Raw genomic sequence first — 24788 nt, 5'->3', positions numbered from 1 at the left:
TACAAGCAAGACTTTGTAAGGACTAAACTGTATGGAGTACTGTCCTAGAAAACAGGGCTGCCTCTGTGGGTGGCAGGTTTTCCCCATGATTGATGTATATTCTAGCAGAGGATGTCTGAATACCTGGTGGTTAGGATGTAAATAGCATTCAAGACCTGGGCACACTCTTGTTGTTAGTAAATTATACTGAACCTTAAATCTCTCTCTCCAGAACAGGACTGTTCAATGGGATTATAGTGAGAGTCATATGTAACTTACATTTTGTAGTACTCACATTAAGAAGGTCAAAAGAGGGGCGCCTGGGTGGCTCAGTCGGTTGTGTCCGACTTCAGCTCAGGTCATGATCTCACAGTTTGTGGGTTCAAGCCCTGCATCGGGCTCTGTGCTAACAGCTCAGAGCCTGGAGCCTGCTTCGGATTCTGTGTCTCCCTCTCTCTCTGCCCCTCCTCTCTCTCTCTCTCTCTCTCTCTCTCTCTCTCTCTCTCTCAAAAAGTAATAAACATTTAAAATTTTTTTAAAAAGTCAAAAGAAACAAGTACAATTAATTTTTATATATTTCATTTAATCCAACATATCACAATAGTACCATTTAGTACCATTTTAACATGCAATCCATATAAAATTTATTAATGGGATATCCTGGGGATACCACAGCTGGTGCACATGTGCACGGAGGGTGTGAAGAGTGGGAGGAAGGAGAGAAGTGCTCTGAGCAGGGTAAACCCGAGTGCTGAGGACTGAAAGTGAGATAAGGTAGCATGCCAGGGTACTAGAGAAAGTTCAGCATGGTGGGAACATAATGGGAAGGGGTCGGGTACATGTGAGAAAGGAAGCTGGAGAGGTTCACAGGGGACCTTGGGCAGCTGGTCCCAGACACTGGACATGATGCTAAGGGCAAAGGGAAACCACTCAGCTGGTTCAAGCAGGACAGTGACAGCACCAATTAGAATTTTAACACAATCCACCAGTGACAGGGTAGAGGAGGAGGTGTTGGTCCAGGGCAGGAAAGGAGGCAGGGGACCTCGGGGGACGTTGCAGCAGTGATGGAAGTGAGAGGCATGGGGTAGCTAGATCACGGTCACTTCTCCAGTGGCCCCATCAAACTGAGGACATATACTGAGCGTACTGTTCCCTACGCACCTTTTTCACACATGCCGCTGTTAAGCCAACTGCCTTTTCTACAATGACAGCTCTTCCTTGAGTGAGCACATTTGGGGTAGTGAATCCAAGACCAATCTAATTTCATCTCGTTGGATTCAGATCATTGCTTTAAACTGTGCAAACAAACAATACTGAAGAAGAAAAAAAAAAAAAGAAAAATTGAGGAGTCCTGATTCTATATTTTAAATTCCTCAAGACAGCCACAACTTCAAGAATTGGGGGGAAAAAACCCCATGAGCTTACTGCTGGATGAATGAAGCAAGGCTGAGAGCAGAGCTCATGGTATCCCACCGTCACCCTCCCTAAGACTGAAATCAGTATAGCATACGTCAGGGTATCACCCTTAGCTAGTTGCTGCTTTGCTCAGGTCTCCTACACCCGGTCTCTGTTACTTTTTTTTTTTTTCTTTTTTTTTCAACTAATCTCTACACCAAAGTGGGGCTCGAACTCATGACCCTGAGATCAAGAGTCGTATGCTCTACCTACCTGAGCCAGCAAGGCGCCCCAGTCTCTGTTACTTTTAATTAATGGCTATAAGGATTGAGGCCGGCCTCTGCCAACTACCTTGGTGAAGTTCAGCATCAAACACCCAGTGGACTGTGTTTCCTTAAACCACCTAAGAAGGGCATTGGTTCTACCTGAAGTGGCCTCATTGAATCTCTACCGCCACCTAGTGATTCATGCAAGTCTTTTAAGAGCTACTTGACTATTCTTCAGCAATGTATTCATTTTGTTTTGTTTTTAGTTTTTAGTTTAATTTCAATATGGTTAACATACACTGTTATAGAAGTTTCAGGTGCACCATATAGTGATTCAACAATTCCATACATCACCTGGTGCTCATTACAACACGTACACTCCTTCATCCCCATCACCTATTTAACCCACCACCCTCCTTCACCTCCAGTAACGATCAGTTTGTTCTCTATAGGTAAGAGTCTATTTCTTGGTATGTCTCTCTCCCTCTTTGTTTCCCTTTGCTTGTTTTGTTTCTTAAATTCTACATATGAGTGAAATCATATGGTATTTGTCTTTCTCTGACTGACTTATTTCACTTAGCATTATGCTCTCTAACTCCATCCCTGTCATGGCAAATGGCAAGGTTTCATTCTTCTTTATGGCTGAATAATATTCCACTATGTGTGTGTATGTATATATACATATATATATATATTTATATATATACATATGTGTGTGTATGTATATGTATATACATATACATACACACACACACATACACACACCACATCTTCTTTGTTCATCAATCAATGGACAATTCTGGGCTTCAAGTTATATTACAAAGCTGTAGTCATCAAAACAGTATGGTACGGGCATAAAAATAGACACATAGATCAATGGAACAGTATAGAAAACCCACAAATAAATCCACAGTTATATGGTGAATTAGTATTTGACAAATCAGGAAAGAATATCCAATGGGAATAATATATTCTCCTCTTGCCTGAAAGTGGCATATGCCTTATTGGCATATGGCTTACAAAGCTCACTTTTTTCCTCTTTATGCAATTCCAAGAATCTCCCCAGATTTAGCCTTCCAACACCCTTTCCACACAGGTGGAATATCATGAAATATCAATCACAGAGCCGTTAAAACTAGAAGATTAGACAACACGAGATTGCCATTTTGGTATATTGTCAGTAGTCAGATATTGACAAAAACATACGGTTTAACCCAATGTCTTGGAACGATGGATGGGATCCTTCAGAGTCTTCATACAGCAGCCTGTTTCGGACCCTTTTATTATACCAAATGCACTCAGCGTTTATCAAGTGCTCATTTCATGTCAGAATGATGAGATCTGGTTCCCATAACCTTCAGCATTTTTTAATTCGTGGAGGAAATAGACACATGTAAGCAATGCAAGAAAGGACAGGATGAAAATATGCACAGGGTAAGGGCACTTAGCTAAAATTGTAGAAGTTGGGAAAGATATCTGGGAGGAAAGATAACTGGCAGGGAGAAGGGCAAGGCCAAAAGCATGGGGCTTAGAGACCCTGGCATATCAGGGGAATAAAAGGTAGTATAATTTGGTATGGGTGGAACATAAGATATTTATGAGAGGGGGGAGTGGGAGAGGGAGAGAGAAGAGTCTGGAAGGTTCTAGTTCAGAAGGTCTAGTTCATGGAGGGTCTCATACGTCTTGGTGGGAAAATACTCTTTTACTGTAAGAGAGGGGAACCTCTTAAGGAACTTAAAGCTGTAGAATGACGTGATTAGATTTGCATTTGATAATATTGTGGAAAATGGATTGAAGGGATAAAATGTGTGACGGCAAGATCTGTGACGGCCATCTACACACAAAAGTATAAGGCACTGACTGAATTGAGGTGGTGGCAGTGATGATGGGAATGATAGAACAAACTTAGGGCGACAGAACTGGGTGGACAAAGTGATAAGACCCAAAATGGCAGGTGAGTCCGGAGTGATGGCCCCATTCCCTAAAGGAGGCAAATTGGGAGAGAAGCAGGTTTGGGGAAGAAACTAGACATGTACTTGCCTCCAAAACCTTCAAGAATGCTAAAGTGTCATAGTCAAGTTCTTCCAAAGTTTCTGTCTCATCCATTTTCTGCACTGAATTTCAACTTGATGATCAGAACTGCACACGGAGTAGTAGTTATCCAATTGTCGTGTACGCTTTCTAGAAGAAATAGCTGTCAACTAAGTGTGTCAAAAACTTCTGAGACCCTCCTCTCAGCTGAACGCGTTCTGTGGAATCAAAGTTTATCATCACTGTTGTATCTTTTATAACAGCGTTGTGATCTGTGGTGAGGAAATACATCACTGTTTCTATCCAGTCTGGAAGGCCTGAGGTATATTTCTGTATTTCTATACTGCTGATACTTCTGTTCCTCTCTCCTTTTACTCTTCATCTAAAAACTAGGAAGTCACCAACCTAAAGTTCTCTTTAAAAAAATCTGTTAAAAAAATAACATCTTTATCCCAAATTTAAGAGAACACATGAATTCAGTATTGGTATCATGAAATCAGAGGTGAATCTCCTTCACCCTGTGAAAAGGTTAGGGGCAAAAATCTACAGGAATGCAGACTAGGAGAATCCAAGTTATTTTAGAATAATGTGAAGTATACAACCAACGTTGACGCCACATTATCCGTGCTACAGCCGTTCAACCAACACTTTTCTGTTTCCACTTAGAGCACTCTCATCTCCAGGAACTCGCTGTCTGTGGGCCACACATGAAGTTTGACGAAGATCGTTGTGAGTGTGTGTGTAAAACCCCGTGTCCCAGAGATCTCATCCAGCACCCGGAAAACTGCAGTTGCATTGAGTGCAGAGAAAGCCTGGAGAGCTGCTGCCAGAAGCACAAGATATTTCACCCAGACACCTGCAGGTGAAAGGCGTTTCACTTTCACCTTAATTTCATTCGTTGACATTTACTGTAAATGCCATTTCCATTTGGTGAGATTCCTTCCAAAAGCATGTTTTGCCAATTCTCAGCTCCCCCCTTTTTTGATAGTAAAGCAGAGGTTTGGCAACTAAGGAATAAGTGAGAGTATATAGAGTGATGATTGATTTGTGAAAACAAGAAAATCCTGCCTGTTATTGTTGGCTTATGGATCTTAAGCAAAGACTTAATTGATGAGATTTGAACAATTATTTGGGGGGTAGATTTCAGATCCGCAGACTCTTGGGTTCATTCTCTCAATATATGTCCACATATGTCGCTTTGTTTTCTCATCGAGGAAGGGGATGGCGCTGGATTTATATAGCAAGAAATTCATCGATAAAGGACACTTACAGGGCTTTCACAGATTTTGTATCCGTGCGGAATACCCGTTCAGGATTTTATATTGACATTTTACATACATATCTGGAAAATTTACTTTGAAAACTTAATCAAATCAGAACAGAGTTATTCCTTTGGATTTAGTCCTTGATTCTGAATTCTCATGTTTATTTTCTTTTGCAACAGCTGTGAGGACAGATGTCCCTTTCACACCAGAACATGTGCAAATGGAAAACCAGCATGTGCAAAGCATTGCCGCTTTCCAAAGGAGAAAAGGGCTGCCCATGGGCTCCACGGTCAAGAAAACCCTTGACTCCGCTTTTTCCCAAGGTCTCCATCCCTGACATTTTAAATGGCACGCTGCTTTGCCAAGTTGCTGTCACTGTGGTTTTTTTCCCCAGGTACTAGGGGAAAAAAAAAACCCTCTATTTTATCTGATACCACAGCGTATCCAGACCACCCTTCCATTGCACACCAGCTGGGATTTCCTGGTTCACTGACAGAGATCTTCCACCTGAAGATATCCCTGCACTGCAAGGAATGCAAAGGAGGGAACCTGTGTAACCTTTGTTTTGGTTTTGTTTTTTGGTTTTGGGGTTTTTTTGTTTTTGTTTTTGTTTTTTTTTGTGAATGAGAAAGGTTTGATCATCATACAGTCACAGGTGCCGTATTGATTACTCCATGCTGATGAGGCAATTTTATAGTCTCCAAGTCCTCCACTAATGCAAACTCTCTTGTGAATTATTCTGACTCTTTATTATGCAGATTTTGATTTGTAGGATCAGCACTGATTTTCTGATTACTGTCCAGCTTGTAGTTTCGAGTTTACTGAACTACTGTCTGTTGTTTCATATTTAAGCGTATTTAAAGAAAATAAACACCATTATTCAAGCTATAGAATTTTGTGTTATTTAATATGGTCCCGCTCTAAATTTTATGCTGAAGGAAAAAATATGGGTTTTTTTAATGTATTTTTTTAGGTTTACTTGTTTATTTTGAGAGAAAGGGAGAGAGGGAGGGCGAGACTGAGAGAAAGCGTGTGCACGAGTGGGAGAGAGGAAGAAAGAGGGAGACAGAATCCCAAGCAGGCTCCACGCTGTCAGTGTGGAGCCGGACATGGGACTCGAGCTCACAAACCGTGAGATCATGACCTGAGCCAAAACCAAGAGTCGGATGCTTAACCAACTGAATCACCCAGGCACCCCAAAAATATGTTTCAAAGAGACAAAGGAATTTAGAAGGCGGTGTGGGGAGGGACATGGACACAACAAAACTTGGTGGCACTTTGGGGCGGCCCAGGGAGTAACTCTCAGAAAGTTTAAGATTCTAAAGGAGGTTAAGCAAATGTAACCCAAGAATCAGCTTGAAATCTGTCTTTCCTTTGAGATTCAATGTAAAAGTAACTTGACCTGTGTCTCATGATGGAGGAGAGCCCATCGATAGCCCTTGACATCTTTGAGAGCTTGTGTCTTCTGGCCACCTCCAGCTGTGCACTCCTTCTCTGGTCGTGCACATCCCACTTCTCTTGGCCAAGGGGTTCTTCTCTCGGTCCCACGGCCACCCAGGAAGGGGGCACAAGCCCTTTCCCTTGCTTTTTCTCTAAAACACTCCCACAAATACTCTTTTGATAGTGTAGACTTTACTGAAAGTTTGATAAAATGGAGGGAATTATATAGCATTAATAGAATTAAGGCAGCATGAGGAGTATTACGTTTTTAGCAAATTGCAAAGTTAATGAACAGAATTAAGTTATTTAGCAAATAACTTAGAAATGGATGCCCTCTCCAGCATCTTGCAGAAATAGATACACAATCTATTACAACACTTACTAAAGACTTTTGTAAATAGTTGTGTTCGTGTGTACCTCTCCATTTCGGTGACCTCCTTACCATTAGAAATTGTCCTGATCAAATTTGTGTGACCCGAGTTTCTCAGGCCAGACCACATGGAGCTATACAATAACAAGGAGGAAGGTAGCGGTAAACACAGCAAAATGGTTTTGTTTCTCCTGATGCCACGTGTAGAATTGCTGGATCCTGACCCAAGCCCCTGTCCTTCCTCTCTTGGTTCCTAAGCAGTTCTTGAATTCTCCTCTCCTTCACCCAAGTCCTCTGTGGCCTGTGGCTCTGGGCCCCTGCTCCTTTCCTGGCTTTAGCTCTCAGTCCCTGACCTGGGGACACTGCTGATCTGGACCTGGCCTGGGACCAGTCCCCATCGTGCTGCCGTTATCACTGCTGTCATTTACTGGCGTTGGCCCAGTCATTCCTCTCCTGTCACTGTTCCTCTTACCCCCGCTTTATGACCTTGATGCCAAAGGGCCTTCTTTCTTCTGGTTTCGCTGTTTGATTCCCAGCCTTCTGAAAGGGCTTGCACATAGTGCATTAGCATTCAACTCTGAGCTTTGCTCCTTCATTCAGTTCCTGCCATGTTGTCCTCCTCTGTAGTTCTTGGTCAAATTCCCTTGAGAACAGGGGTAGCGGACAGCCCAAGGGACACCACACAAAGGAGTCACTTTGCTCATCTCATTATGAGGCTGAGCAGCCTCATGGAGCCTCAGTTTCCCCACCTGCCAAATGTGGGTGACCATCTCCTCTCCTTGCTCTCAGAGTTGCTAACTTCACTTGAATTACCGTAAGTGAAAACTATTTGAAAAATACAAAGTAATTTACAAATTAAAGGGATCATCCTGAAAGAAGTGAGACGGTGAGCAAAGTTTTTAGCTTATACTGGGTTCCTGGATCTTCCCTAAAGCCAAATCAAACCATGTTTTGCTTAGTGGCTCTGGCTTCCTAACTGCCATTGAGATGGAGATATCATAGACAGTTCTGGGCTAGGACAACGCATTTGCCGTCTGCCTTTGTACTTCTAACCCTCCGTAAGGACCAAGAGGTTTGCACTTGGATCCCTGAGGCTGTGTCTGACCTGGGCTGGAGCTGGCCCTCAGTGTGGAGGTGGGATAGCTGGCTTAAGGCCTTATTAGAATGTACTGTTCACTGCACAGAAGCATTTATCATAGTAATAGCTTTGGAATGTGGGCTGAAAATTCTCAACTTGTTGCAAAACAAAAATATGTGAGAAGTCCCAAGAGATTAAAGCAAATACAGCAAGTGCCAGTGATGCATGCTGTCCCTGATTATCTAAGCCACCAGGCTGGAGAATGTATTAATATGGCAGTACAGATCACAAAGCTGTGACTAAAGGAGGCAGTGGTGGGAGCCCCATTAGCACTGGAAACAGATTGGACAGCATAATGGTCAGAGTTGGATGAGATTAAAATACTGAGATGCTTGATAAAGGAGATGATGCAAAGCATCCATTGTAAGGCTTTTTTTTTTTTTTAAGTGAACTCTACCCCCAATGTGGGGCTCAAATTCATGACTCCGAGATCAAGAGTCACACTCCCTACTGACTGAGCCAGCCAGAGACCCCTCTTTTAAGGTTTTTAAGGAAAGTAATTTGGTGAAAATTGTGACCTTCATGGATTTGGTCATTTGGTCAATGAAGAGCTGGACTTTGTCTAATCCACCCATAATCCTCAGTGTGAAACAATGGCTTGCATTTAGTAGGTACCTAACAAACAGTACTCTAATAAATAAATAAAGAAGCAGTATTGCATTGATTTTGTGACCAGTGAATGGGAACTCCTCTGCCGCTGGAAGCCCAAGATGAAATTTCACTCTCCAGGGCCTCTCTTCAGGTGGCCCTTCATCATTTAGTATCTTGCCTGAGCTTCTTTGCAGCATAGCCATTGGCGATCAAGAGGAAAGTTTCCAACAGGACTTCCCTCAGAGCATTTTAAGTTTATTTATTTATTTAGAGAGAGGCAGACAGTGTGAGTAGGGGAGGGGCAGAGAGAGAGGGAGAGAGAGAATCCCAAGAAGGCTCCGCACTGTCAGTGCACAGCTCGATGCGGGGCTCGAACTCATGAAACCGTGAGATCATGACCTGAGTCGAAACTTGCAAAGAGCTGGATTTCAAGGGAAGGCGATACCCACATTTATTTTATACCTTCTCCATTTATAGATCATTTTATACTACAGCTGGTACTGATTGCCCTCATATTTTACTAAGTGTAATCAGAATACACTGCATGTAAGTATTCTACTTTAACTTTAGTAATTTCTAAGAAAATTCTCTAAAGGTATATCTTGATTCCATACATTTAGGCAGAATACCATAATTAGAATTATTCTCAGATTTATAGCTTAGCCCTGATGCTACAACTTTCTTTTGACTTTTAGAAGATAGCCTTAAATTTACACTGGCTATAAACGGAGTCTCATACCCACGTGAGATTGTGAGCCATGTGCAGAATTATGATTTATTTGCCTTTAATGCTCAGTGCCTAGGTCAGAGACTGGGATGTGATGAATGAATTTCAATGTTTTCAGACTGCCAGAACCCATACACCTGCTCATTGGAACAGCCTGCAAGTTTTCTCAACCCTCTCCCCCTCCAACAGAGACTCAGTACCAGTGTGCCTTTATTAGCTATTTATAAAGGTCAGCCTATGCTACAGTATTTAAAACACAAAGAACCTTTCAAGAAAGGTGGATTGCTTGTCACTATTGGCAAAAAGTGTGTAAAAGCTACAAAGGATAAAAAATAACTTTTAAAACATAGGGACTATGTTTAATGTTCCTTGTATTCTCCACAAAGCCTTCTACAGCGTAGGAACTCGGTAAATGGTGATAATGGTAGAAAACACTGTTTTGAAAAGGATCACAAGTCATTTGAAGGAATAGTGGCATCAGGATCTTAGAATTTCGAATGTGCATTGTGATTAGAACTATGGCATTGGCAAACCAGGGGCTCAACACATGGGCTTAACGCTCATTGATACTTTCCAGTTTCTCTACCCACTCCCTTTGTCTTAAAACCTATTGCAAAAATGAACAGGAGTCCAAAGCAATGTTGTACCATCCTTGAACTTTCATCATCGTCTTTATTCTCTGATGCTTCAATAGCAACCCAGTGCAGGGTATCTATTCCTACTTGAGTTAAACAGCATTAGCTCATTAAAGTTAACTCATTAGTAACACTTCAGATCCTACAACCAAAATGCTCTTTGAATGATATCATTGCACTGTAAATATTTATATGGTACACTCCATAAAATATTTTCAATACATTTTATTGGGTATAAGTGTTCGTACTGGGACTGCACCGGTATTGGATAAAGAAATCCATTAATACAATTAAGACTTAGTCACTGTCTATTACTAGGAACAAGCCTTGCCTCAGCTTACTATCTGGCCAAGAAGGCAGACATTTAACAAGCAAACGCAATCATTTTCAGAACGAGTCCGTGTGAGATCCAAACAACACCCGCCTTCCAGGATCAGGTGAAGGAGGAAGGGGGCTGTCAGTCAGGCAAACAACTTGAATATCACCTGATAACTACCAGACCAGCATAAGGCCAAAATACTATCAAACACAAAAGAGGGAGGACTGAGTGCCCTCTGTAGGCCTGGGGAGGGCATCGGAAAGGAGCTGAAATCTTCAGAGGATGAATAGGTTTTCTACAAGCTTAAAAGGGGCGCTAGAGATAGTGCTCAGGAAGGCAACTGTTCTGGAAAGTGTATGCATGGTGGAGCTGGGGGAACTCCAGGCACTAAATGGAAGGGGAAGATGGCCATCAGACCATTTCCACCGATTCATGAGCCTCCTGGCCAAGCACCACCATAGCCAGTAAAACCAGTTTGAGTGGGAGTTGATATTGTACGTCAGACCTCAATTTTTTTTTTCCTCCAGAGTGTAAGGTTGCCAGATAAAATACAAGATAGCCAGTTAAGTTTGAATTCCTGATAAACAACGAATAATTTTTTAGTCAAGTCCCCAGTATGTGGGACATACTTGTTTAAAATTTACCTGAGGGGCGCCTGGGTGACTCAGTCTGTTGGGCGTCGGACATCGGCTCAGGTCATGATCTCCCGGTTTGCGAGTTTGAGCCCCGCTTCCGGCTCTGTGCTGACAGCTCGGAGCCTGGGGCCTGCTTCGGATTCTGTGTCTCCCTCTCTCTCTCTGCCCCTGCCCTACTCATGCTCTGTGTCTCTCTGTCTCTCAATAATAAATAAATGTTAAAAAGAAAATAAAAAATAAAATAAAATTTACCTGAAATTCAAATTTTTATAAAGTTTTATTTTTTTTTACTCTTTATCTGTGTATTTTTATTTGCTACATCAGGCAACCCTCGCAGGGTGGTTAAGAACAAACACGGTTCTGCTGCGGCACAGATAACCAGAAACCCAAGGCCAGCGTGACCCCAGCCTTTGGTAGCCTTCTCACCCAAAGTCTCTCCCATCCGAAGTCGCTGAGAACCGGCTTCCAGAAAAGAGACGCTGTAACCAGGCAACCAAGACGCGAACCCACCAGACCTTTTGCACAATTTGGGCTTAGAAGTCCAGTGCATCCTGGGAGTGAGTTTCCGAAGTTCAGCTTCGCTTCCAAAGGCCACCAGACTACAACTCCCAGCAGCCCTAAAGGCTCGCTGCGAGTCACGCTGGGATTTCTGACTTTACCCCGAGGAAGGCTCTTGATAGGTTGCTTGTGTAAGAAGAGACCAGGGCCGGTTTCTAGAGATCTGCGACACTAAGACTTCATATGAAAGATTAAACCAAAGATTACTACTTTCTGTGCAGAGAAAACAAGTTACTCTGAACATCGCGAAAACATGTGCTTACGCGCACTGACGTTCCACAGCGCGCTGAAGGGTGGGCGCTGAGCGGCGCTCCCGCACGTGACGCCAGCGCATCTTTGCGATTGGCTGCCTCGGGGGCGCGGCGCTCGGGCGCGGACGCCTCGGATTGGTGTTTCGGGACAGCGAGGTGGGACTCTGGCTGCAGCCGCGGGAGGTCCGGACACTGGCGGCCATGGGACTCGCCGGTAAGTGCGCGTCTGACCCTGCGCCAGCACTCTCGGCCGCTTCCGGATGGGACGGGGCTGCACTCGTGGGAGTGTGGCCGGCGATGGAAGGGGCGAAGCCGACGCGGCTTTGAAGCTCGGAAGTCGGGGTCGAGAGCCACCGGAGTCGAGTGGAGCTGAGGGTGCGCTGGGGTGGCCGCGCTGAAGCCGGTTCCGCCGAGATTGAGGCGGGCGGGGTGAAGGACTCCGGACCCCCAGCCTCAGACTCCTGCCCGCCGTCTGGCCATCTTCCTCCCTTTGGGCCTGGCGGAACCCTCCTTGACTCCAGCGGGGCTGCTGATTGAGCGGGGTCGTCCCTTCCTTGGCCCTGGCGCTCCCCGGTGACCTCTCAGTGAGTGAAGTCGGGGTATTGCCAGGGGGGTGGGTGTGGAAGCCCCGTCCTCCGGACCCAAGCCCCCTCGGGGTCTCCCTAAGGCTCCTCGGGAGCCTCTGCGGCTGTCTGCCCAGACACTCGTTGGCCATGAATGGTTGCAGATTTTATGGCCATCTCGCATTTGTCACTTAAGTGGCTGGGTGGAGACCGTGGGCAAATCGCTCAACTTGTTTGGCTTCTCGTTTGTAGAGTAAGGGAGGTATTCCTAGATCTCCTAGCCTCTCTTCGGCTTTAAAATCTAAGAATCTGTGATTGTGCCATTTGTTGAGCTTCTATGCCAGAAAGATGTTAGGCGTGATAACCCGATGGAAGTAGGCAGACTCTTCACAGGACGTTAGCAGGTTCATGAGAAAACTTTTAAGATTATTTCATTTGGTCCTTCACTCCTTTTTTTTTTGTTTGTTTTTTAATCACTCATCTTTTTAAATTGAATACAACTGGAAATTCAGGTGTAGGTGACGAACCACAGTAAGAAAATGTTACTGAAACCACTTAAAAGTACAAAACTGACGACTCCCCAAATTTGGTAGTCTTGAATCTTAATTAGTAAGTTCAGGTCAAGAAACACTGAGTATTTCTGAGAATATATGTAAAACATAGATGAATTTGTTAGCAAGAAGAATTAAGATTTTGCACAGGCAGTTGATTTGCATTTCCTGAGTTTGCAGGTGAAATCAGAAACTCAGACCTTTGGAATGGCTTTCCCTTGTACCACTGAGTTTCTGGAGGTGTGGAAATCTCCATTGTAAATCTGAGGAAGATTTTCACTAGCTTTCCACAACACTCTTTAGCTTTAAAAGTAAGAATATGTAATAGTACCGAATACTGAGCATTTTGCGCTGATGAGGATCTAAGGGACCCCTGAAGTAAATATTTCCTACTTAAGGTTTAGAAAATGGCCCCAGATCCAACCCACCTCTAACTGAGCCTTTATCTCGAGACTCCAAACCAGAGAGAGGGACGCTCATGGAAGAAAGGCTTACATAACTGAAAGAAAGTTTAAGAAAACGAAAGGAGCCCTTTAACACCAACCTTGAATACGGAAGGGGAAAACTTAGGTGGATGTCTGTAACATGTGCTGTAGGTGATATTGAAAAAGCTACCGTCAAAAAGACAGTTCTAGTTCCAGGTATATTTTAGTATAAACCACAAAGTGAATCGCAGAATTGTATGAGGTTTGTTGAATCAGTGGCTAAGGTCTAGAGCAGGGTCGGCAAACTTTCTGTAAAGAGCCATATGTTTAATTATTGAAATGCACTGGTTTGTTAGCATAGCACATCCTTATATACTGTGATGTAACATACTTTTATTTATCTGTTTATTTTGAGAGCCAGAACACAAGTGAGGGCAGGGGGGCCAGAGAGAGAGGAGAGAGAGAATCTGAAGCAGGCTCCACATGGTCAGCACAAGAGCCCGACACGGGGCTCGACCCCGCCAACCGTGAGGTCATGACCTGAGCCGAAATCTAGAGTTGGATGCGTCACTGATTGTGCCACCCGGGTGCCCCGAAACTTACTTTTTTAAAATTATGTGTAGGAGTTTTTTTTTAATTTTTTAAAATGTTTATTTGTTTTGGGGGTGGGGGGACAGAGCATGAGTGGGGGAGGGGCAGAGAAATTGGGAGACCCAGAATGTGAAGCAGGCTCCAGGCTCCGAGCTGTCAGCACAGAGCCCGACGTGGGACTTGAACCCACGAACCATGACATCGTGACCTAAGCCGAAGTTGGACGCTTAACTAACTGAGCCACCCAGGTGCCCCCGTGTAGGAGTTTTTTTAAAGCAAAATTAAAATATAAGGACATTGCAGAATCTAGTTTTGTTGTATGGCACGTAGTAAATGCTAAGTAAGTAAATGTCAGATGAGTAATTTCATTATATGCTTTTGTTTTATTTCTAGGGGGAAAGCTGGCAAATTTATATTAGCATAAAACAGTGTTTATATCTGGATTTGGAAAATGTAATATATTTTGTCTCTGAGCTGAGGTCTTGTTTTACTCTCTCTTTCAGGTACTAGACGACACATATCTTAACTGAGCTGCTCTAAGGACTAATGCCTAAACCATCTCAGCATGGCCTGTAGAGGAGGAGGTGGGCCTGGCCAGTTTCCCTCAGCTGTGCTCTCCCGTGTCAGCCCTGGAAGTCTGTCGACATGTAGGACCCATACCCATAATATATGCATGGTGTCGGACTTTTTCTATCCCAATATGGGAGGCGTGGAAAGCCACATTTACCAGCTCTCTCAGTGTCTGATTGAAAGAGGGCACAAAGTTATAATTGTCACCCATGCTTATGGAAATCGAAAAGGCATCCGTTACCTCACTAATGGCCTCAAAGTCTATTACTTGCCTCTGAAAGTCATGTACAACCAATCTACGGCCACGACCCTCTTTCACAGTCTGCCATTGCTCAGGTACATATTTGTTCGGGAGAGAGTCACGATAATACATTCACATAGTTCTTTTTCTGCCATGGCCCATGATGCCCTCTTCCACGCCAAGACCATGGGGCTCCAGACAGTCTTCACGGACCACTCCCTTTTTGGATTTGCTGATGTCAGCTCGGTGCTTACAAACAAGCTTCTAACTGTGTCTCTTTGTGACACAAACCACATAATTTGTGTCTCTTATACTAGTAAGGAAAACACTGTGCTAAGAGCAGCACTGAATCCTGAAATAGTGTCCGTCATTCCTAATGCTGTAGATCCTACTGACTTCACTCCAGACCCATTTAGAAGGCATGATAGTATAATAACTGTTGTTGTTGTCAGCAGACTTGTTTACAGAAAAGGTAATGAAATGATAGCTACAATTGCACTGCACAGACTTTTGTTTCTTGTAGAAAGCTGTTGAATACTTGTATGTAATGATTGTTTGGCTTTTCGTTTTGTTTTATGGGCTCATAACCACTTCTGGATTAAATATAGCGAAGGAAGGTGTAATACTGTTTGATACATCCCCCAGATTTTTTGAAATGGTGGTGAATGCCACCCCCCACCTTTGATGTTTTAATAGTTACTTAAAAACAGTAATCTGATGTTGTTGAGTAGGTCAGGTCTTTTTAAGGTTAAACAGCCCTGTGTGTGTGGTAAGAGGTGAGAAGCTGAGCCACCACATAGCCCTTTCTTTCTGATTGCAAAAATAATGCCTTTTCACTGCAGATATTTTGAAAACTAAGAAAAGCACAGAGGTGGAAAGTAAAATCAGCTGTAACTGTACTATTCAGGGATGACCTTTTTTTTTTTTTTTTTTTTTTTTTTTTTTTTTTTTAATTTTTTTTTTTTCAACGTTTTATTTATTTTTGGGACAGAGAGAGACAGAGCATGAACGGGGGAGGGGCAGAGAGAGAGGGAGACACAGAATCGGAAACAGGCTCCAGGCTCCGAGCCATCAGCCCAGAGCCTGACGCGGGGCTCGAACTCCCGGACCGCGAGATCGTGACCTGGCTGAAGTCGGACGCTCAACCGACTGCGCCACCCAGGCGCCCCTAGGAATATTTCAATTTCTAGCTTTCCTGTCTATTATGCATCTCCTCAAAGTCAGCTTGTTCTGAACATTGCCATTTTATAGCTTATTTCATTTAATCGTATATAAGGTGTTAATAATCTGGGGGCAGGTAAGTGGTGAAGGCAGGGGGATTAGACAGCCTGGAGCCTGATCCTCCCCGCATCCCACTGTGTGATTGAGGACAAGCTGCTTAACCTCTCTGAGTCTCAGTTTTTTCATTTGTACGGTTTGGGCAACACCAGGAATCTTGTGAGGGTTCAGTGATGGTTCCTGTAAAGTACTTAGGCCAGTTTGTATTTGATAAGTGTCTGCCATTATCAAGGAGGATTTTTTTTTTAGTGCCTCTGCAGCACTTAATGGACACCGCAATAGCATTTGTAGAGCCTCGTTTACTAAAAGCCTGAAACGGTCTGGTTATTCAGAACCTAAGTGGTCTTCTGGATGGTATTTGAAAAACCTGTCCAGTAATCAAAATCATCACTTAAAGTAGGGAATTATTGAAAAAAAATAATCCATACCCTCCCTTAAGTATTTGAATTTAACTCAGAATGTTATTAACACACACTGCGTTGCCAGTAAGTAGTTGGATGTGGGCCTCCAGGCGTAAGAGTACTGGTCCGCTGGTTGGAGCTGTGCCATCTTTCTCGCACGGCCACCTTCCAAAAGCGTCATTATTTGTAGTTGCCGATTTGGGCTTCCTTTAAGTGGGGTGAGAACTTAAAGGTGTACGAAATCGTGTACTTCGAGATTTTTGACTTGTTCTTGATTTGACACAGTGGTTTAGGATATCCCCTAATCGGACAAGAGCTTTCTGGTGTAACTTTTCCTTTATTGAATTTTTCATACCGTTCAGCTTAGTCTCATAGGAACTTAACTGTGTCAGTTGATGTGCCATTTATGTAAATTACCCAGCGTTCCCAAGTACCCACATTACCAAGCGTAGCTGGCATCAGACGTACGTGGACCAATGCAGCTGGTTCTCAGCACGCAGCTCAGCGGTGGGGTTGGAAGTGTACCAGTGTGCCCAGGAGTGGCCTACGGTGCAGACGCGGGCCTTGCTCAGTATGCTTTACATTTGGAAGGGAGCCCTGGTTGGTCCAGCAGTCCACTTAAGTGGAGGTTGGTGAGGAAACTGTTGAGCTGCGTTTTCTGGGGTGAAGGCATGCTCTCTCGGTGTGCTTCCTTTCTTTAATCAAGAAGATGTGAATGGACCCGCAGTCTCTCTTGGAAACCCCTCTGGGGATACTGGTGACGTGTTGCAACTTAGAAAACGCGCCTAGGCTATCTTTTAGTCACATAGCTAAAAGAGCTGTGAGCTAGCTAGCCGAGAATGAGTGTGGTGCATGCATGGTCGAGGATCAGAGCAAAATGAAATCTTGGTACAAACTAAAGCTGTTACCTTTACGTCACTAACGATGGTATTCGAGCCTGCTGAGCTAACTACCAGCGACAGAGGGAAGGCACGGCCTGTCCTATTCTCAATTCGGTCATTTAACAAGTATTTAGCGAACCCGCTCCATACGCCAGGCACTGTACAAAAAGTAACATTCTCGGAAGGAACAGCCACATCTCTAGCCCAAAAGTGAGTAGTTGTGTTTATGGTCCATTAATTATCAACTAGTTAATTTCCTTAGGAGGTGTTCCTTTGGACCAGTTCTCAAAGGCCCACTGCAGTGTATTGAGTGAGAGAGGAGAAATCCCACTTCTTACTCCTGAGCTTCCCTGGCTGCCTTCTTCCCTTTCTCCAGAGCCTGTTGTACATCTACTGTAGGGTAGATGTTATCTGCATGCAACAAACTGAGTCTCAGAGAGGGTAAGTAACTCACTCAGGTCATACAGTATCAGAGATGACAAACAAGAGTCCAGCTCTTGAACTAAGGTCTCCTGTTCCCTCACCTCTGGCCCAGAGTCTAGGTGTAGATTCAGAAGTTTCTTTAACATATGTTAGACTGAGCTTTAGAAGCCATTTGTATGATGATTTTTCTTTGTCCGTTTTGTGTGACTGGTAATTGCAAGTCCTTTTGTATGTTCCATTGTGTTAGACTCTTCTCAGAGGCAGGAGAATATTTTATTGTTTGGGAAAACCCTTTCATTCCTAGAATAATAATATAGATCATTGATCGTATTAATCACTTCCATTCCTTATAAGGTAGTTGTCGGGATTCCATGACCTCGCACCCTTCAAGGGCATTGCCTAATGTAGTAACCGCTCAGTAAATGTTGTTATCAGCAGTTATAATTAGTACACTATGTGTATTGCACTTTTCATTAGAAGCCTGGGTTCTTAACCTTTGTAATAGAAGGGAGAAGGAAAGGTAAGAAAGAAAATGAAAGAACTATAGGACACTAAATGGTAAAGTCATTAAGCCACCTTCTAGTTTATGTAGAAATCCAATGGATCGATTTGGTAATTGTTTGGAAACACAGATAGCTAAGATTTTAATGAGAAGCCTTCATAGTTCAGAAAAGTCGCAGTGAATTTATGTTTGCTAATGCAATCATATTTTGAAAATAGCGGAGTTTACTTAAGTCCTACTTTGAATTGTTTAATAAAAATGACGCCATATATATAATTTCTCCCACCATCTTTTTTTATAATTGATCTGCCTGTATCTGGGAAGGACTGAGAAGAAGTGCAATTCTTGTGTGTGTGTGTGTGTGTGTGTGTGTGTGTGTGTGTGTGTATGTGTATGCATTTCTTAAACTAATAAACTTTAACCGGGTTATTTTACATTTACTTTCACTTTTGAATGTGTCCAATTTATAAATGTTACTTAACTAAATTCCCAAATAGTGTCAACATGCTGTCACTCTGGATAGCCACTTTCAGACTAGAAGAGCATGGTTTATTTTGTTGCTTTATATTACCCGAGGTGGTATTTCCACATTATAAGTAGAGTGTTTGTTTCATTAAAGAACAAAAAGGAACCAAGATGCATCCTTTTGTTCTGACGGACTCTAATGACCTAGCAGTAGCGGTCCTGCCACCTTCGTTTACTGTCATTCAAGGGAAGCGGCCCTAGCAGGTTTGGATGGACTACTCTTTTCAATTTCCCAAACACCATAGTGTTTGCTGTAAAATCCTCTGTACAAACCACATTGTCAAAGTGGAGGCTGCAGTTCTACTTTGTCACTTGGCCCTTTCCTAGGGCGGGAAGTGGAACGCAGACTGGGAGAAAGTTGGTAGCTGAAAGAGATCTTGGACTTCAGGTACGCCTGGTCTCTTCATTTTCTATATCGGAAAACTTTCCCTTGGTCAAAGAGCTTGCCCCTAAAACGGCTGGGACAGGACCTCGCTAGATCTCCGGTCAGCTGTCCAGCCTTGTAGAAAACAAACTCCGATGTCAGCTACCTCAAATACCTGTTTTATAACAGGTGATATGTAAACACAAGCGAGTACCTTGAAGAATGTTCCGTTACAGTGAAACCAAACAGTCCGTGTGTTGGGTAACAGAGGATGTGTCAATGTATGTGTCTTTAAGAATTGCAACTTGCAGGAGATGAGTCCTAGTTTGGACGATCCCAGGGAATCCACCTTCCCCGGCAAGGTTTGAGAGTTCGTTCCTATACTTAAGGAGGGCATGGCTAATACTCTTCAGAGTGAGTGGATTCTCAGTTCTGATGAACTTTTTTAGGTTTAAATATTACTCTTTCCAACATTCACCTTTATTTTATATTTCTAGGGACTGATTTGCTTAGTGGTATAATACCTGAACTCTGTCAAAAATATCCAGATTTAAATTTCATAATTGGAGGAGAGGGACCTAAGAGAATCATTTTGGAAGAAGTACGGGAAAGGTACCAGCTACATGACAGGTATTGATGGATTCCATACTGCCTTGGGTGAGAAAATACCAGTTACCTAAATTCAGTTTGGGTGATGTGTGTTAAGTGGGTTGTTTCTCTTACATGTACCTGATGTACAAATGTGACGCGAGGTCTCTTTTTTTTAAAATGTATGTACTATGGGAAACTTGAAGATTCACAGTTTGTTTTTGTTGTTGTTGTTGTTAGCCCAATATTATTGGACTCTAGGGGGCAGTGGTTGGAGGTACCCTGGAAGGTGTGTGTGCGCGTGCGCACATCCACGCATGCACACGCCAACCGCTTTGGAAATGTTTGCGCGTTTTCAAGGCTTGCTGAGTGGTGATTTCTATAGCGTGGCCCAAGTCGTGTAAATTGCCCTGCACGTACAGGTTCACGTCCTTCTCTTTCTCAGTAACTTAGAACAGTGTTTGCTGTGAGACATCCGTTTAGAAGGGGCATTTTCCTCTTTAGAAATGACTTTGATATGTACTCATCAAAGCATATTAATATCTTTATTAAATGCCCACCAATTTTGGAAAAGATGAAATTTGTAGGCGTGACAAAAGTTCGAAATATGTTGGCCGTGTGGGTTTGAACCAAAGAGCTTTAAAAGACTCTTAGATAAGAGTTTGGAGATGCTAACCTTTTTTGAGGTGGAAAACATCAGAACCAGCAATAATCTAAGTACAGTACGAATAGCACACTTGGCTTCTAAATGATAATTTCTTTTCTAGCAAGATTTTCACTCCCCTCTTTCTTCTCTCATTTCAAAAATCAGAGTACGTCTCTTGGGAGCCTTAGAACACAAGGATGTTAGAAATGTCTTAGTTCAAGGACATATTTTTCTTAATACTTCCCTTACCGAAGCGTTCTGCATGGCAATTGTGGAAGCAGCCAGTTGCGGTTTACAGGTAAAAAGCTTTGAGGCCTTGCACTGTCGGGGTTTCTGTACTTGCATTCTGAAAAATAATCAGACACATTCTGTAACGACTTTTCAAGTTGGTTTGGCTTCTTTTCCTGAGGTACGAATTATGGTGTGTCGTGTGTTCTTTGTCTCTTCTTAAGGTCGTCAGTACCAGGGTTGGCGGGATTCCTGAAGTACTTCCAGAAAATCTGATCATTTTGTGTGAGCCTTCTGTAAAGTCCTTGTGCGAGGGTTTGGAAAAAGCGATTTCCCAACTCAAATCAGGAGCGTTGCCAGCCCCCGAAGATATTCACAACATCGTAAAGACTTTCTACACCTGGAGGAACGTTGCGGAAAGAACTGAAAAAGTATGTCATGTGCTAAGCAAAGAGTATTTGAATGATTGGGTCTGAATTCTTGGCGTTTTGTGTACACGTTTGCTATTTCTTCTCTAGGTTTATCCTCTCTGTTGCTTAAGTTTACGAAGTCTCTTCCGATGAGAAGACACGAACCATGTACTGCTTTTGGTATATGCTAGGCTGTTTCTAGTCAAGTCCTTGCCTTTGACATCTGAAAATAGTGGTAATGCCATCTAGACCCTTCATTAAATTGGGCCTGAGGAAGTTTTCTAGGAAGTCACAACAGTTAAAGGCAAAACTGATCTTAAACTCTACTCTTAGACATTTTCTTAAGGCTGCTTCTAATTCTACAGCACGTGGGTCTACTAGAGAATACATGGTTTTGCTGAGTCCGATTGCGGCCATCATTTAGTTTGGGCTACTTCCCGAAACCCTTGTGTCACCTTTGCTAAGTGATGTGATTTTCCGTGGGAAGAGGAGTTTGGCATCTTTGGGCTGATTGAGAACATAATGAGTGAGGACTCAAAATGCACGTGACAGATGTTGCAAACAGGATCACAAATAAAAAGCAGCAATAGAGAATTTGGAGTTGCTTTTTTAATTCTGCCGGGTTCACACAGGCCATTTTGATCCTGTTCAACTCCTGCTTTGTAGTTTAACCGTGCTATTTAGAAACTTGATGAAGAAATTGAATCGGAGTTCACTCTGGAAGCGTACTTTCTCAACTATCCTAATTCAGCAGTGCCCGCATAATTCTGATTGAGATGTGTCCCAGATGTTTGGAAGGTGGAAGAGCTAGCCGAAAACGGCCCGCACCCTTCCAGAGGTCGCTGCCCCGTGGCACCTGCACCGCGTGTCACAACTTCCTTGGGTTCTCAAGGAGGCGGTGCACAGGTCTGCTGTGTGGGAAGGACCGCAAGGAATGCTGAGAGGCTGTTGAAACATAAATGCTGGCCTCGTTTGTGTTCGAAACAAACATGTTTACGGGTCTTCGTGGGGTTTTGTTTGGAATACTTCTGAGGTCCGTGCTTGGTGGTGTTTCACAAAGCACGCCACCTGCCACCAGTTCTCGGCAGTCAGCTTTGCGTTAGGTGCCGGTGTCCGACCTGTGCCATCTGCTAAAATGTCCCCCATCTTTTCCCCCTTCCTTCCGTTTGGAATCTACAAAGTGTTTGTGTATGTGCTCACCATCTGTGCTCAGCAGCACGGCCTCAGGTGGCTGTGGACGGAAGGGCCTCTCTTACCCAGAAGCGCACTAGATTAGAGCTCTGCTGGGGGCTAGTGGTGAGAGCATCTCAGCCGCGTCCCGGAACCTTAGAGGGCCAGCCCTGCTTCAGGAATTCACTGCCGCATTAAATACGGCCTCGACAGACGTGACCTGAAAGGCGGCTCCGGCTTCTCAGGACTTTGGAGTTCTCGTAGTTGGTTAAGTTTGGTGGTGATGCCCTAGAGGCCAGGAGTGTAGCCCAGTGTTCTGGCCAGAATAAGCACTCTATAAGTGTTGAATCAAATGACAATAATGACCGTGATTGTATTCATCACATCATTACTAAAACAGCAACAGCAACGAAATGTAAGCGACCTCACTTTGCATCTGTACAGCATTCCTGGTTGGCGCGGGTCGTTGTTTGTCGTGGGTTACAGTGCTCACTGTCGGCCTCTCTCTGCCAGGTGTACGACCGCGTGGCAGGAGAAGCCGTGTTACCGATGGACAGACGACTGGACAGACTCATCTCTCACTGCGGCCCGGTGACGGGCTACATTTTTGCTTTGTTGGCTGTAGTCAACTTTCTCTTCCTCGTTTTCCTGCGATGGGTGACTCCAGATTCTGTCATCGACGTTGCAATAGACGCCACAGGGCCAGACGGGGCCTGGACTCCTCGATACCCTCCCAGTAAAAAAGAGGGCAAGAATAATGCGATGTCTAAAACCAGGTAGAAGAAAGCCTGGATTGTAACATTTTACACATTTGTGATAGTTCTGTTAAGACTATCGAAAATAACCTTGCTTTTTTCTTTGTTTTTTTTAAAGTTCATTTAGTAAGTTATGCTACCTCTATACCATTCAATGTTTTATTTTGAAGAAAGATAAAAACTTATGCAACTCCTGAGTGTAGAAACTCCTTGCACTTACCTAAAATTTAGGAGAGAACATTTAAGCCACTCAGGTATGACATTTTTCAGACTACTGAAATCCCTTTAACGGAGATGTTTTAACATTATATTTTGGGAGCTTTGGGTGCTGAAGGGCCAAATGTTTTCTGGGCATTTTTTGGCCAATTTTAAATGTTCTACCATTAATTAGACATTCACCAGATGTTTACAAGTTTTCTTTAGGGAAGTACAACAACGATACGAACTACTTTGAGTCCTGTTCACACATGTCATAGCCATTGAAGTCCTGTTTGTAGCCGTTGATTTGGTTCACTCAGTGTTACGTACCGTCAGCAGGTTTCTTGAGTAAGATGGTCCATCAGTTAGTAGCGTGTTTTAAGCACCTACTATGTGTAGAACATTGAACCAGACACTTCCTGCTGTTAAGGACCAGGGGCACGTGCGCTCTTTGTTGATCACTCCGATGGCTCACTTCTCTGTAGTCACAGTTGACAAGCTGGTAAAATACCAAACATGCCAAAAATGCTCCTGCTTTTAATGCCGGGAAGAAACTGTCGGCATACTCTGATTACTTCTTCGACCTTGTCACATGCGTTCTCCTAGGTAGAGCCTTCGTCTTCGTTTGTGTTTATGAAAATACCTTTTCTTTTGAAATACTAGGGACCGATATCACTGTTGATGCTAGTGCAGAGAAACCCTCCACGTGCTTCCGTGCATCGTTTAGTCCTCTGTACATGCCTTCATGTCTTCCGAGCAGAACGTACGAGGTGTGCAATCTCCAAGTCAGCTGCTACCCTGTACCTTCGATGCAAGCCACGTCCCTTCACTTGTGGCCTAGCTGATGTCTGAGAAGTATCGTCAGGATGCAAAAGTCTTTGCCCCAGAATGTTTTATTCATAGCAGATTGAGTTTGAAAATGTTAGGAACACAGTCTCTTGTGTGGATGTGTGTTGTTCACTGTAATCGTTGTTGCCCAGAGCCATGGGTTTTTAAACCCCAAATTTTCCACATGGTGTGTCTTACGAACTCCTTGAACTCCTTAGAATAAGTTTTTGTGATCAAGGACTGTGAAATCAAAAGAACGAGGCACTCGTTGGTGCACTAGATAGATTCTGGCAGTATTGTGATCCTTGACGGGACTTGTTTTCTTTAATGATAACATTCACAAAACTTCTTTTTAAAAAGTATCTTAACATGCCTGTTAACCAGTTGCCACCGATAACGTAGGGAATATGTTTGTGTTTTGTGCCGAAACACAAACGCGGGAGTGCGGTTTTTAAAACCTGGAAGTTAACGGTTCTTTGGTGAAAGAAAAATGGACTGACCTAAACCATTAAATTTCATTGGGATTTTTATGCACAGAAACGGATTTATATAAATATGAAACAGTGCCAGTATTCACGGCGAAGCACGCAACTATAACCTTTGCTTTTCTGTATCCTGTTCAGCAATTTTGAAGGGCATACTACTGTTGGTTCTTCTATTTTTGTTTCTTAGCATATTTTCAAGATTGCCATGTGTTTCAGGTGGAAATGGGATTTAAACTTCTTGCATGTAAAGTATGTAATTTGCAAATCAGAATTATTTCCTTTGTTTTTAACAAACGGAAGTAAATTTGCTTGTTCTCATAAATCTTAATTTTCAGGCTTCCTGGATACTTTAATCGTAACTGTCAGTGTTGCACTGGTCAATATGTGGAAACATATTGTTCTACCCCGCTACTTACATTTATTTGAAAGTGAACTTGCAGTGATGGGGAATTTATGAAAAATATATTGTATTTCTTTTGATATTATAAAAATGAGCACATATAACACTGATTTATGAAAACATGCTACGTGTCCAAAAATAAAGACCAAAATGGCATTTTGACAA

General features: G+C 43.2%; 2 protein-coding genes across 6 annotated transcripts in view; both read left to right on the top strand.

The window, feature by feature from the left end:
- The window catches only part of VEGFD (vascular endothelial growth factor D), a 35588-nt gene extending 29764 nt beyond the window's left edge, over positions 1-5824 (top strand). Inside the window, exons 6-7 of the mRNA XM_047843309.1 lie at positions 4338-4533; positions 5116-5824. Of these exons, the coding sequence (XP_047699265.1) occupies positions 4338-4533; positions 5116-5242 (323 nt within the window). The 3' untranslated portion in view covers positions 5243-5824. The remainder of the gene's footprint in view (positions 1-4337; positions 4534-5115) is intronic.
- Positions 5825-11708: 5884 nt separating this feature from the next.
- PIGA (phosphatidylinositol glycan anchor biosynthesis class A) lies at positions 11709-24788 on the top strand. 5 transcript variants are annotated; one of them, XM_047844518.1, is made up of 6 exons: positions 11709-12184; positions 14234-14314; positions 19413-19545; positions 20315-20447; positions 20602-20808; positions 22471-24788. In XM_047844518.1, exons 2-6 carry the CDS (start codon positions 14296-14298, stop codon positions 22735-22737), a joined length of 759 nt encoding a protein of 252 aa, XP_047700474.1. In that variant the 5' UTR covers positions 11709-12184; positions 14234-14295; the 3' UTR covers positions 22738-24788. The 5 variants fall into 5 exon arrangements, with proteins under 5 accessions (XP_047700474.1, XP_047700469.1, XP_047700472.1 ...); XM_047844513.1 differs by having other exon boundaries at positions 14234-15013; XM_047844514.1 differs by having other exon boundaries at positions 11752-11814; positions 14234-15013.

Source organism: Prionailurus viverrinus, chromosome X (assembly GCF_022837055.1).
Source record: "Prionailurus viverrinus isolate Anna chromosome X, UM_Priviv_1.0, whole genome shotgun sequence".
Taxonomy (NCBI): domain Eukaryota; kingdom Metazoa; phylum Chordata; class Mammalia; order Carnivora; family Felidae; genus Prionailurus; species Prionailurus viverrinus.
This window is presented reverse-complemented; position numbering and strand designations above follow the sequence as displayed.

What these genes read in the sequence shown, in the direction of transcription:
- PIGA (XM_047844513.1), top strand. Translation starts at nt 14,296, where the DNA reads ATGGCCTGTAGAGGAGGAGGTGGGCCTGGCCAGTTTCCCTCAGCTGTG. An exon ending in CAGACTTGTTTACAGAAAAG is followed by an intron (nt 15,014 to 19,412) that starts GTAATGAAATGA and finishes TTATATTTCTAG; the next exon opens with GGACTGATTTGCTTAGTGGT. An exon ending in CAGCCAGTTGCGGTTTACAG is followed by an intron (nt 20,448 to 20,601) that starts GTAAAAAGCTTT and finishes TCTCTTCTTAAG; the next exon opens with GTCGTCAGTACCAGGGTTGG.